We start from the raw sequence: 13014 nt of genomic DNA, 5'->3' as shown, positions 1-13014 counted from the left end.
GAAAAGAAAACCCTAAATGAAACTCCCAGGAATAGTATAATCTAAATTTAGAGGTCCTAAGTAAATTAAATTATTTTAAAATTGCAAGCAGGTAGAAAGAAATTCAACCCTTGAGAAGCCAAAGTCAGGATCACACAAGATTTAGCAGCTATCACTATAAAGGGCTGGAAGGGCTAGAAAAGAGTATTCCAGAAACCTAAGAATAGTCTATCCAGCAAAACTGAGTATAATTTGGGGGGGGGGGGGGGAAGGAGGGGAATTAATATTTAATGAAAGAGAAGATTTTTAAGTATTCTTGATGAAAACACTAGAGCTGAATATAACATCCGACATACAAACACAAAGTACAAGAGAAACATAAAAAGATAAAAATAGAGGGGTAATCATAATGGCTAAACTGTACATACTTATATGGGAAGAGAATACACGTAACCCCTCACAACTCTATCATCACTATGGCTCTTAAATGAGTTTAATTAGTGGCAAAGTGGGATTACATTATGTTTGGATGATCTCAAAAGAAGAAATGGAAGAGTGAAGAAAAGGAATATATTGAGAGAGTAGGGAAAAGAGAGAAAGAACAGGAAAAATTGTCTCATATAACGAGTACAACAAGAAAGACTTTATGCAATGAAGGAAATGGGAGGGAAGCACTTAACACCCTAGCCTCACTGTCATTTGAACTGAGTCAAGAAGGAAAGAATAAACATACACACAAATTTGGGTAAAGATACTCATCTTACCTACAGGGAGTTAAGGTACAAGAAGTTTGCAAAGGCAGGAGAGGGCTATTAGGTTATGAAGGACTTTGAAGTGCCAAATAAAACATTTTGTATTTTGATACTAGAGGCAATAGGAAGCCACTGGGGCTTGAGTAGGGGAAACAGAGAGGGTGACATGATTAGATTTGCATATTAATTGAATTAGAGGTTGGATTTGAATGGAGAAACTTGAGGCAAGGAGACCTCCAATTATAGGTTGTTATAGACCATTTTAGTAGTCAAGGTATGAGGTGATATGGGCCTGCACTAGAGTGGTAGCATTGTCAGAAGAGAGTATATGAATATATACTATATTAATAAGCTATAAGGAGGAGTAAAAGATAGTGAGCTATGGATGACATTTAGAAGACTGCAAACTTGAGGAAGAGAAAATGGTGGTGTCTTCTACAGTATTAGGGAAGGTAAAGGCAAGAAAGGATGAAAGTTTAGAGGGAGAAATTATGAGTTCCATTTAGACAAACTGAGTTTAAAATGTCTACTGGACATCTACTTATGTGATATTTGTGGGGAGCTTCAATTTACCTTCCTCAGACCTAAATAAATCAAATCACAAAATAAACAAGAAAGAAGTTAAGGCGATAAAGAGAATTTTAGAAAGTTAGATATGATAGACCTCTGGGACTAATTAGGAATAGAAAGGAGTATACCTACTCTTAGCTGTTAGCACCTTCACAAAACTTGATTAAGTATTAGGACATAAAAACCTCATAAATAAATACAAGAAAATTAAATTCATCTTTTCCTGACCATAACACAATAAAAATTATATTCAATAAAGAGTCTGTGAAGTATAGAATAAAAATTAGGAAACTAAATAACAATCTTAAAAAAATGAGTGATCAAGGAATAAATCAAAAACAATAAATAATTTCATTAAAAATAACGACAACGGGGCAGCTGGGTAGCTCAGTGGATTGAGAGTCAGGCCTAGAGACAGGAGGTCCTAGGTTCAAATCCGGCCTCAGACACTCCTCAGCTGTGACCCTGGTCAAGTCACTTGACCCCCATTGCCCACCCTTACCACTCTTCCACCAAGGAGCCAATACACAGAAGTTAAGGGTTTAAAAAAAATAAAAATAATGACAATATACCAGATTTGTCATATTCAGCCAAAGCAATTATTAGGGGAAATTATATCACTGAATACATTAAAAAAATAAATCTGAAAAAGGGCAGCTGGGTAGCTCAGTGGATTGAGAGTAAGGCCTAGAGACAGGAGGTCCTAGGTTCAAATCCAGCCTTAGACACTTGCCAGCTGTGTGACCCTGGGCAAGTCACTTGACCCCCATTGCCCACCCTTACCACTTTTCCACCAAAGAGCCAATAAATGGAAGTTAAGAGCCTAAAAAACAAACAAACAAATAAATAAATGAGCAGACGAACAAATAAATAAATAAATAAGCAAATAAATGAATGAATGAATGAATGAATAAGTTGGAAAAGCAATGAATTAAAAAACTCCCAATTGCAAAAACTAGAAATTCTTAATATCAAAGGAAGATGAGCAAAATTGAAAGTAAAAAAAAAACCAATGAACTAATTAAAAAACTAGGAACTTTTTTTGAAAATCAAAAAATGGATAGACCCTACTAAAGTGATTAAGAAAAAGAAAAAAAATGTAATTACTAGTATCAAAAATGCAGAGGAAATAAAAGCACTAGGAGCTTCTTTATCCAACTGTATGTCAAAAAAACTGACAACTTAAATGAATATTCACAAAAACATGAATCACATAGATTAACAAAGCAAGAAACAGAATACTTAAATAATTCTATCTTGGAAAAAAAGAAACTAAAAAAGCCATAAATGAGCTCTCTAAAACCCTAAAGTGATTTACAAACTCTACCAAATGTTTAAACAATTAATTCCAATAGTAAATAAATTGGGGGGGAAAAAAATATAAGCCCTACCAAATTCCTTCTTTGACACAAATATAGTCTTGATACCTAAACCAGGGGAAGTTAAAACAGACAGAAATCTATAGACCCATTTTTCTAATCAATATTGATGCAAAAAAAATTTTTAATATACTAGCAAGATTACAGTAATATATTACAAAAAGTATACACTATGACCAGGATGGATTTATAAAAGGAATGCAGGAAATCTATAACCATAACTGACTATATTAAAACAAAACCAACAAAAATCATATCATTTTAATAGATGCCCAAAAAACTTCTCACAAAATACAACATCCATTCTTGTTTAAAACATCAGAAAGCACAAGAATAAATGGAGTTTTCCTTAAAATGGTAAGTAGTACCTATTTAAAACCAAGAGTAAGCATTATTTGTAATAGGAATAAGCGAGAAGCTTTTCCAATAAGATTGTGATGAAGCAAGGATGTCCCTCATCACCATTTCTATTCAATACTGTACTAAAAATCCTTGCTATTACAAGACAAGAAAAATCTATTGGAAGGAATAAGCATAGGCAATGGGTAAACAAAACAATCATTACAAATGACATGATGACCAACTTAAAGAGAACTCCTGTCAAATAAAAAAAACGAATAACAACTTCAGCAAAGTTGCAGAATATAAAATGAACCCACAAATCACCATAGCATTTCCATATACCACCAGCATTCTGTATTACCAACAAAATCCAGGAGGAAGACAAAAAGAGAAAATCCACTTAAAATAACTAGACATTAAAAAATATCTGAATCTTCCTGCGAAGACACAAAGAAATCTCAATTAAAATAATTATAGGCAATTTCAAATACTTGGTCATCTATTGGCCAATACAAAACCAGGAACTATATGAACATAATTTCAAAACACTTGTCACATAAATAAAAACAGATCTAAATAAATAGAGAAATGTTAACTGCTCATGGGTAGGCAAAGTCAAAATAATAAAAATAATACTAATAACTAATTTACTTATTCAGTACCAAACTGCCAAAGAATTTTACAGAGCTAGGAAAAAAATTATAATAAAATTCATCAGGAAAGAACAAAAGGTAAGAATATCACTAAAAAATCGGGAAGAACAGAAGTTTTGCATTATCAGATCTCAAACTATACTACAAAGCTATAAATATCAAAAATCTGGTATTGGTTAAGAAGCAGAGATTAATCAGTGGAACAGAATGGTATACAACATACAGACAAAAATGAGCAGAGCAATTTAGTTTTTGATAAAACCAAAAATCCCAACGTACTGGAACAAGAATCCACCATTTGGCAAAAACTGTTGGGAAGCAATCTGGTATAAACTAGGCATAGACCAACATCTTGCCCTATATACCAAAATAAATTCAAAATGGTTTAGACCCAATGGGTGATATCATAAGCAAAATTAATACAACTAGAAAGAATCACCTGACGGATTTTTTATGGACAGGGGAAATTTCCACAACCAAACTAGAGAAATTCACAATAGGGGAAAAATGGATAAATTTGATTACATAAAATTTAAAAGTGTTTGCCAAAAAAAAAAAAAATGCAACAAAAACTAGCCAAAAAAAAGTAAGAAACTGGGAGAAAATCAAGTTTCTCCGATAAAGGTGTCATTTCTAAAATATATAAACAACTGAGTCAAATTTGTAGGAATAAGAGCCATTCCCCAAATGAGTGTTTTAAAGATATGAAAAGGTAGTTTTCAAAAGAAGAAATCAAAATTATCAATAGCTGTGTGAAATGTTGTATGACTATGGGGAAAACAGGTTCATTTAATACATCATTGGTGGAATTGTGAACTATTCCAATCATTCTGGAAAGCAATTTGGAACTAAAACATAAAAGTTTTTAATCTATACATACCTTTTTGCTCAACAACATCATTCATAAGTCTATACCACAAAAAGATCTGAGAAAGAGGAAGAGGGTCCATATGTACAAAAATATTTATATCATCTCTTTTTGTCCTGGCAAAGAATTGGAAACTAAGAGATGCCTATCAGTAGGGGAATGGCTGAACAAGTTATGTATATGAATATGATCAAACACTATTGTGCTCTAAGAAATTATTAAAGAGATGGTTCCATAAAAGCTCAGCAAGACCTGTTAGAATTAACACAAAATAAAGGAAGTAAAAACAGAACAATCTACATAGTAAGAATACTATAAGAATGATCAATAATGAAAGATTCTATGATAACACAACGCCCCACAATTCTAAAGGACTTACGATAGGAAATATATGGATTTAGGAGCAAACTAAAACCTCTTTTCTTCTTTTTCTTACCTTCCCCTCTCCCACCCCAACATGGCTAATGTGGAAATCTTTTGCATGACTATATGTAATTGTAGTGAATGAAGGGGTGAGGAGTGAATGAGAGAATCTGGAACTTAAAAAAATATTTTTAAAGCCTCTATGATTTTTAAAAAATAGAAGTCACAGGGAATATGTTACTTTTCTCAATTAAGACAACAATGAAATATATTCTAATATGTGCAAAGTACCAAAATTCCTCACAATTACTTTTTCTCTATGATTATATATGTATTTTTAAACCATATATAGCTGGGAACAATTAAGATAAATTTAGAGTACCAAAAATGAAAGTAGTCAATAAATTTAGCACATGGGTAATGTTCAAATGTTAAACCATCATCAGTTCAATTTTTCTTGTCTCCATAGCTCAACAATGTTAACACTGAGAGAGTAATGCCTATTTACTGAAAACAGATAACTGTCAAAAATACTGACAAATGCCTATTTAAATTCAAGTATACTAATGGTTTGCCATTTGTCCTTGCCCTTGTAATTTCCCACTGCAAAAGTACTGTTCTTTGGGTCAAGATACTAGAGCTCTAGTCCTCAACCTACTTCCATGCAACCTTTGGAAGTCATTTCCATCTCTGTTTCCCAATTTGTAAAATATGTGAAGTAGGAAGCCTCTTGCAGTTCTAAATATAATTTTAAGTTCAATTATTTCAAAATCCTTCCTTCCCCCAAGTACAAAACTGGGACACAGACCACTCAGTATCCTTCAAAGCAAAAGGGCCTAAGAAATCAGTATGTCAAAATAAACTTTGATTCTTAAAATCTATAAATGACTAAATCTATTACTTATCCTGGTTTGGTTACACTGAATGCTATGAATCTCTCAACCAAGTTAAATCCCTAAAAGAAACCTCATTTGATATCTGGAGTAATGAGTGGGTGCTCTAACAGTTCTGCTACAAGGGAGCACTGCATGCTGGCAAAGTCCCTCTCTGAACAATGTGACTCCTACACATTATACCTCTGTCTATAAATTACAAAGCTGCTTGCTAATCACAAACCATAACGACAGTTTCATAATTCCTGCAAGAACAAGGGGCAGAAACAAGTTAACATTCTGAATTTCATTTCTTCCCAAGGGATTAATTTACCTTCTATAGGCATAGTGGTTCAACAGGAATGTAGACAGCAACATGATGGGAAATAGCTCATAAAAACAAAAATGAAGCAAAATTATGACACCAACAATAAATGGCAATTATCTAAATAAGACCCAGCCAATGTAGAACATTTTCTTAATGTCTCCACCTCTAGAAACTTTGAATGTCTTCACCAAAGAGAACTGGAAACTTTTTCAACCTTAAAATGTGTCCCAAGTTTTTCATTCTAAGATTCATGAAAAGACTACGCTTCATTTCTTTAAAAAAAAAAATGAGGGAGAAGTACAGGGGAAATTAGGACAATCACTGATTTTTCCATCCTCACAACCCTTTTTGTTTCTAATTCAATTTTTCTTTTGGAAAATACAAAAAAAAAAAAAAAGAAAGAAAATAGGGTAGAAGATTAAGGGCACCCCAAAATATTTATCATTAAAAAAAAAACTTTTACTTTCTGATTTAGAATGGCAGAGAAGTGCTAATAGCTAGGCAATGGGGATTAAGTGACATACCCAGGATTACACAGCTAGGAAGTGTCTGAGGCCATATTTGAACACAGGAACTCCTATCTCCAGTCCTGGCTTTCAACCCACTGAGCCACCTAGGTGCCTCAAATAATGTTATCAGTAATTTATATTATTAATTGCTACTAGAAACAGGGTCTAGTAAACAGAACACTAGATTTGTAGATAGAAGACCAATGCCAAAGTCCCTGTTCTTTTTCATGTTAGCTGTTGGACACATTATTTCACTTCTGAGTCTTAGTTTCCTCGTCTATAAAATGAAAATTATAATATGTGCTTTGCCTATACCATCAAATGTAATTTTAAAAATAATAAATGAAGATCAAAGGAGATAATATATTATCTATATCCATCAGAGCAGATAAAGCAGTTTATGTTAACTATTATTAATAAAGTAAATTAAAATGCCTAAAGGAATATGCCCTGAAAAAAGTTCTTTAACTCTAAAGAAAAGAATTTTAGAAGTATAAAGAGCAAAACACTACAGTGTGCTATAAGTACATCCTTTTAGATGACTTAGGGAAACAGAAATATATGAGAAGTTGAACCTAACTCCACACAAATGTGGAAGTGCCCAACTGCTTAAATTCGGGTTTAAAACCAATAAAACAGGACAATGCCATCTCTTAATGGAAGTATGGATGTTCAAACTCCCTCTCGCAATTAAAAACAGAACAAAACACTGGAAATATTTCCACACTACTACCACCCAACCACATAAAAACATATACATATATATGTACTCCCATTTTAACCAAAACTCAATCATTACAAAGGGAGAAATATCCCTAGGTTTAGGGCATAAGATCAATACAAACCTCATTTCCTTTAGTCCTTCAGCTTCGATGACCTGCAGAATCTGTTTTGGGGTCATTGGAGCATCAGAGTAGTTTTCTAATACCTAAAGAAATACAAAAAATCCACATTTCAGAATTCAATTTCCATTTACATCCATGAACCTATATTATGAGCTATGATTCAACTTTTGAGAGCTACAAAACAACTCCACATATGAGGTTAGGAAGGACAAATTACAAGCAAAAAAAAATTTATAACTACTATTAGAAATAGCAGCAATTAGCTAAATTTCTGACTCAAACCCAGGAATGCAATTATCTTTCTTAGCATGCCTTTTAAACAACATACGGGTTTTGTAACCCTGGTTACTATTTAGTATAAAATGAAGATGTTAAGTGTGGCTAAACCATAAGATTACATTCTGTTACACTACTTTATAAATTATAAGACAGATAAAATGTAGGTTTTTCTTTCCCCAAGAAATTTGTTTGGTTAGGACTCATGTTTTTAAATAGCGCCATTTGCCAATAGGTTGTGAAATTCTGATTTTAGCTATCACAGAGCTTTTTTACAATCTGGCAATATGATGCTACAATTCAGTGTGAATAGTGCAAGAAAAAAGATGAAGCTAACTGAATGTCCCTTTCATGTCAGAATCATCTATAACTGAGTCACTGCAGTATTTTCTTAGTGAGCTACAGCTGCTATCTCACTTTAAGAGGTTGAGTAATATTAGCAATGCTGCTCTTCTAAAGGAGGAAAAAAGAAAAAGGCAGATAGGTACAACTCCTTTAGCTCTTCATTCTTTTGAGGGGCAAGGATACAACCATAACTAACATTACATTCATTCATCTGGCAAACAACACAAGTAGCATACAAAATGAAGATATTTGGATAGCACAGAGTTCCATTATCAGCCACGAAAGAGTGAAAAAGCCTTTAAGAAAGTATGATGGGGAAGAGAGAAATGGAAAGAAAGGAATTAAAGACTGAGTAAATCACGGCCTCAGACACTTGCCAGCTATGTGACCCTGGGCAAGTCACTTGACCCCCATTGCCCACCCTTACCACTCTTCCACCTATAAGCCAAAAGGGTTAAAAAAAAACAAACTTAAAAAAAAAAAAAAAAGACTGAGTAAATCAGACATTAAAATACTACTGAAGTGAGGCAGCTAAGTAGCACAGTGAATGTAGCACCAGGGCTGGAGTTGGGTGGGCATGGGCAAGTCACTTAACCCCCAACTGCTTATCCTTATCCTTCTTCTGCACCTTGGAACACAAATAAGGATTGTTGTTTTTTTAATAATCAATATTATAGGGGGCAGCTGGGTAGCTCATTGGATTGAGAACCAGGCCTAGCGACGGAGGTCCTAGGTTCAAATCTGGCCTCAGACACTTGCCAGCTGTGTGACCCTGGGCAAGTCACTTGACCCCCATTGCCCACCCTTACCACTCTTCTGCCTTGGAGCCAATACATTGACTCCAAGATGGAAGGTAAGGGTTAAAAAAAAAAATCAATATTATATATTGTTTCTAAGGAAGAGCAGAATGGGCTAGGCAATGGAGGTTAAAGTGACTTGCCCATGCAGCTAGGAAGTGTCTAAGACCAGATCTGAATTCAGGATCTTCCATGCTTAGGCCTGGCTATCAATCCACTGAGTCACCTAGCTGCCCCAATAAGCTGAATTTTTGAAAGACTTATGAAAAATTTACTTTCTCAATGTGTTAGTGTAGCCTGGGAACTAAAGTCATTGTAATGAAAAACTTGTAAAGGAAGTTACTTCAAAAGATACAAAGTATTCACTCTTATAAAAAATATATGGAAGGGGCAGCTAGGTAGCACAGTGGATAGAGTGCCAGGTCTAGAGTTGGGAAAATTGGGTTCAAATCTGCTGCAAACCTGGTCCTTGCCACTCACTCTTCATATATATATATGTATGTATGATGCTAGTTTTAGTCTAAAAACAATTCTGCAGCAGTATTCTTTATACACACACACACACACACACACACACACACACACACACACACGATGCTAGTTTTAGTCTAAAAACAATTCTGCAGCAGTATTCTTTCTATTCCTAGTTTCTTTTTCATGATGGTGGTAATGAAGTATTCAAAATTTATCTCGTCTTAGTTCAAGTTCAAAAAAGTGTCCTCTAAGTAAGAATCATGAATCAAAATGAAAGAGAGCACATGTAATGAAGTTTTTCAAATCAAGTTAAGACTCCTTTAAAGACACTCAGTTTGGAAAGCATTCTTCTTTCAAAGAAAAAGAAAACATTAGAGCTAACTTCATGTTACCTAGCCTAATATTGCCCCTTAGACACCTAGAAAAAGGATACAATATTTGAATCAAAATCTTTTACTTCTCAGCAACAATTGAGTTTATCAATAATAACATTCCTTTTTTTTTTTTTTTTAAAGAGCTTTCCTACCCAAAGACCTATGCTAGAACAGTCTTTCCTCCAAAAGCATACAATAACCTATGGCCAATACTATATGCATCCCAGTTCCCATCTATTCTCTTCACCATTAAAAAAAAGACCTGTTTTCACTTGGGGATTACAAATACTAGACTGACTTGAGCAGTGTAAGGGACAAGATGAGATAACTAGTACATCTGGTTTGATGGCAAACATTTCAACTTAAGACAGGCTAAAATGAGTGTTAGAACTTTGATCAGAAGAACTAACCTAGTATCTTCTTAGTCCATCTCATTTCAAATCAAATTTGTCAAACCATTCTTACTCCTCCTTCAGGACTAAATATATATATATACATTTAATATAATATTAACAACCAAAAAAAGGTTCTAAGTCCTTAACCTCCAGCAATTGTAAAGTCTTTAATGTGGTTGTTTTTGTTTTTTTTTTTGTTAAGTAAATCTGTCCATGTTCCCTTCCCTCCTCAAAAAATAAAAGGATGGAAAATTTAAAAACACAAGACATAAAAACCACAAAATTATACCCTACAACACATCTGTGTACATACAACTGAGGTTTCATAAAAACGAGTCTATTTTTATTGGACTTAAAATCAGACTAAAAGGCATGAGTTAGAAGGAAAACTAAAGAAAGGGACTAATGGATCTTGATCTTTAAATACATAATCTGGCATGAGCTTGAACCAATGACAAACCAGAAGCAGAATGAAGATGTAATGTTAAGAGGTCAGACCATAGCAAATTCAAGTACTCCCCAAAACCTAACAGAATGTCAATTCTCAATTCCTAAAATCATTTATTTAAAAAGGAAAGGGAATCAAAGAAAATCAGTTATCAAGGTTTAGAATTTTTGTTAGAAAAATAACAGATTTAAGGGAAGATTCAATTAATGTTAAAATAGAAAACCAAATCACTCTCAGGTGGCTATGACTAACGTTCGACCAAACACCTGTAGGAAACACTATCAGAACAAGAACTCCAGAGAAGCTGAAATTAAAAACCCAAAGCTCTACCTATTTCCAGGAGGGAGGAAAAAAAAGACTTATAGTAAACTCTCCTACCCACCCCTTTCTCAGTTGCAATCTTTTCCCAGGAGAAGAAACATCAAAACATGGAGAAAGTCTGTATGTTCCAGGATGGCCTAACAAATGCATATGAATATCTATCAATTTTTATCTGAGAAATGTTTCAGAATGCCAAAGTGTGGTCTCAAGAGCATCAGCATTGGTTGCAGTCTTGCCTAACACTAAATGAGCTGAATTACCTTGGCAAAGTCACTTAACTTCTGAAGGGCTCAGATTTCTCTTGCATAAAATGAAGGGGGCCAGTCTATAATATCTCTTAAGATCCTTCCATTTTTTAAAAATCTCTTACCTTCTGTCTTGGTATCAACTCTAGGACAAAAAAGAGGCAAAGACTAGGCAACTAGTTTAATTGACTGGCCCAGGGTCACTCATCTGTCTGGGATCATATTTGAACCCAGGTCCTCCAGAATCCAGGCCTGGCCCCTCTGTCCACTACAGTGCTACCTAGTGGCTCCACTTCCATTTCTCACGTTCTGGAATACTCAACCTCAAACTCCAAATGTCCCCAGTGAATTGACTAGAAAATTCTAACAAAAATTCCTACAGACCAAATACTCCATTTCCTCAATAATAAGAAAAAGAAGTCCCCTAACCCCATACACAAAGATCAACTCCATCCCCATCAATTAATTACTGTCTTTTATACAAGACCTCTGAGGCATGACCCGCATTGATAATTAAATGTAACATTAAAAATAAATTATACCTCCTTACAAGTCCTCTACAGTGTAGAAATGGACAAGTGTACTACATGAATTTTGACTTGCTTTCTGAAACAGGTCTCTGATAAGATAGTTCTCTGGGAGAAACCACCTACCTGTTACTATTGCAACCAGTACAATTTTACAAGTTTTCCACCATGTAGTTATTTCATCAGACCTTGTTCTGAAGACCTTGAATTTACACTGACATTTATTTCACTGAACAACCACCACCAAAAAACAAAACTCAACAGAAAACTTAGAATTCTGAAATGAAACTTCCTACTTTGCTAAATCCTAAATTAAAAGATTAAAAGATTTCTTAACTGAAATGCTGTTTTGGTTTGTCAAGCCACTTGAGTCCATGAATAAAGATATTCACAAGTGGACATACGTGGAATAAAACTGGCCACCAAACTTTCCAAAATAATTACTTGTTTTATATATGTATATATGCACACACACACATATATACACATATGTATATAAAATATATATACATTTTTTAACCTAAATACCTTTTTGGTTTCACTTTGAAAAGTACCGGGCTAGTCATTGAAAAAAGGCGCTGAATAAAAAAAATTCTTTGCCCTCAGGGAATTTACAATCTATCAAGGAAGAATTTATCAAATACAACACAAAATGGAACATAACTGCACAGGAAAGGTACAAAAGTGCAAAAAGAATTGAGGAGGGAAGAGAATGCATCTAATGGGAATGGGGGTGTTTAGAGGGAGTAGAGTAGGAATTAGGGAAGCTTCAAAAGGAGGGCGTGAAATTTTATCTCCTAGGACTAAAGTCTTGCCCATCATCCACCCCGACTTCTTCCCTTCCAGCCGAGTTCCATCTGCCTTCTTAAAACTAAGCTGTTTCCCACCACCCCTCTAACTACATATGGGCTAGTCTCTTCTTGGGAATGGAGACTATGCTCCCCTAAACACCACCCTCCCCCGAAGAGTGATGGGAGGTGGCAGGGAAACCTTGAAAATATAACTGTTGGATTCAACAGAATCAAAAATTTAAAGAGGAAGGGAAGGAAACCTTACATGTCACTTGCGCAAAGAAATTTTGGGAGGGGGACTGGAATGAGTACGCCCAAATATCTCCCACCTTCCCGCTTCTCCCCACCGCCCCCCCCCCCGTCAGTTACTTGGAGGAGGGGTCCGCTCCCGATGATGGGGGAAGGAGAGAGAAGTTCCCGTCAAGAGAAAGAGGCCACCCCCCATCCCCCGCGCCTAGCAGAACCGAGATGGGGGAGGGGTGGGGCGCGTTCCGTTATGGGGGGGAGGGGCAGCCCCGCCCCTCCCCCTCCTCCTTCGCTTCCTCGCAGCAGGAGACCCCC

General features: G+C 35.2%; 1 protein-coding gene across 1 annotated transcript in view; it reads right to left on the bottom strand.

Moving 5' to 3' along the window:
* Positions 1 to 13014, bottom strand: part of ASXL1 (ASXL transcriptional regulator 1) — a 63510-nt gene that overhangs the window by 45418 nt on the left and 5078 nt on the right. The window contains exons 2-3 of the mRNA XM_044659783.1: positions 7461 to 7543; positions 6113 to 6115 (exon numbers count right to left, since the gene is read on the bottom strand). Coding sequence (XP_044515718.1) covers positions 6113 to 6115; positions 7461 to 7543 — 86 coding nt within the window. The remainder of the gene's footprint in view (positions 1 to 6112; positions 6116 to 7460; positions 7544 to 13014) is intronic.

This window comes from Gracilinanus agilis, chromosome 2, assembly GCF_016433145.1.
Source record: "Gracilinanus agilis isolate LMUSP501 chromosome 2, AgileGrace, whole genome shotgun sequence".
Lineage (NCBI taxonomy): Eukaryota > Metazoa > Chordata > Mammalia > Didelphimorphia > Didelphidae > Gracilinanus > Gracilinanus agilis.
The sequence above is the reverse complement of the archived record's forward strand: the minus strand, read 5'-3'. Positions and strand labels throughout refer to the sequence as shown.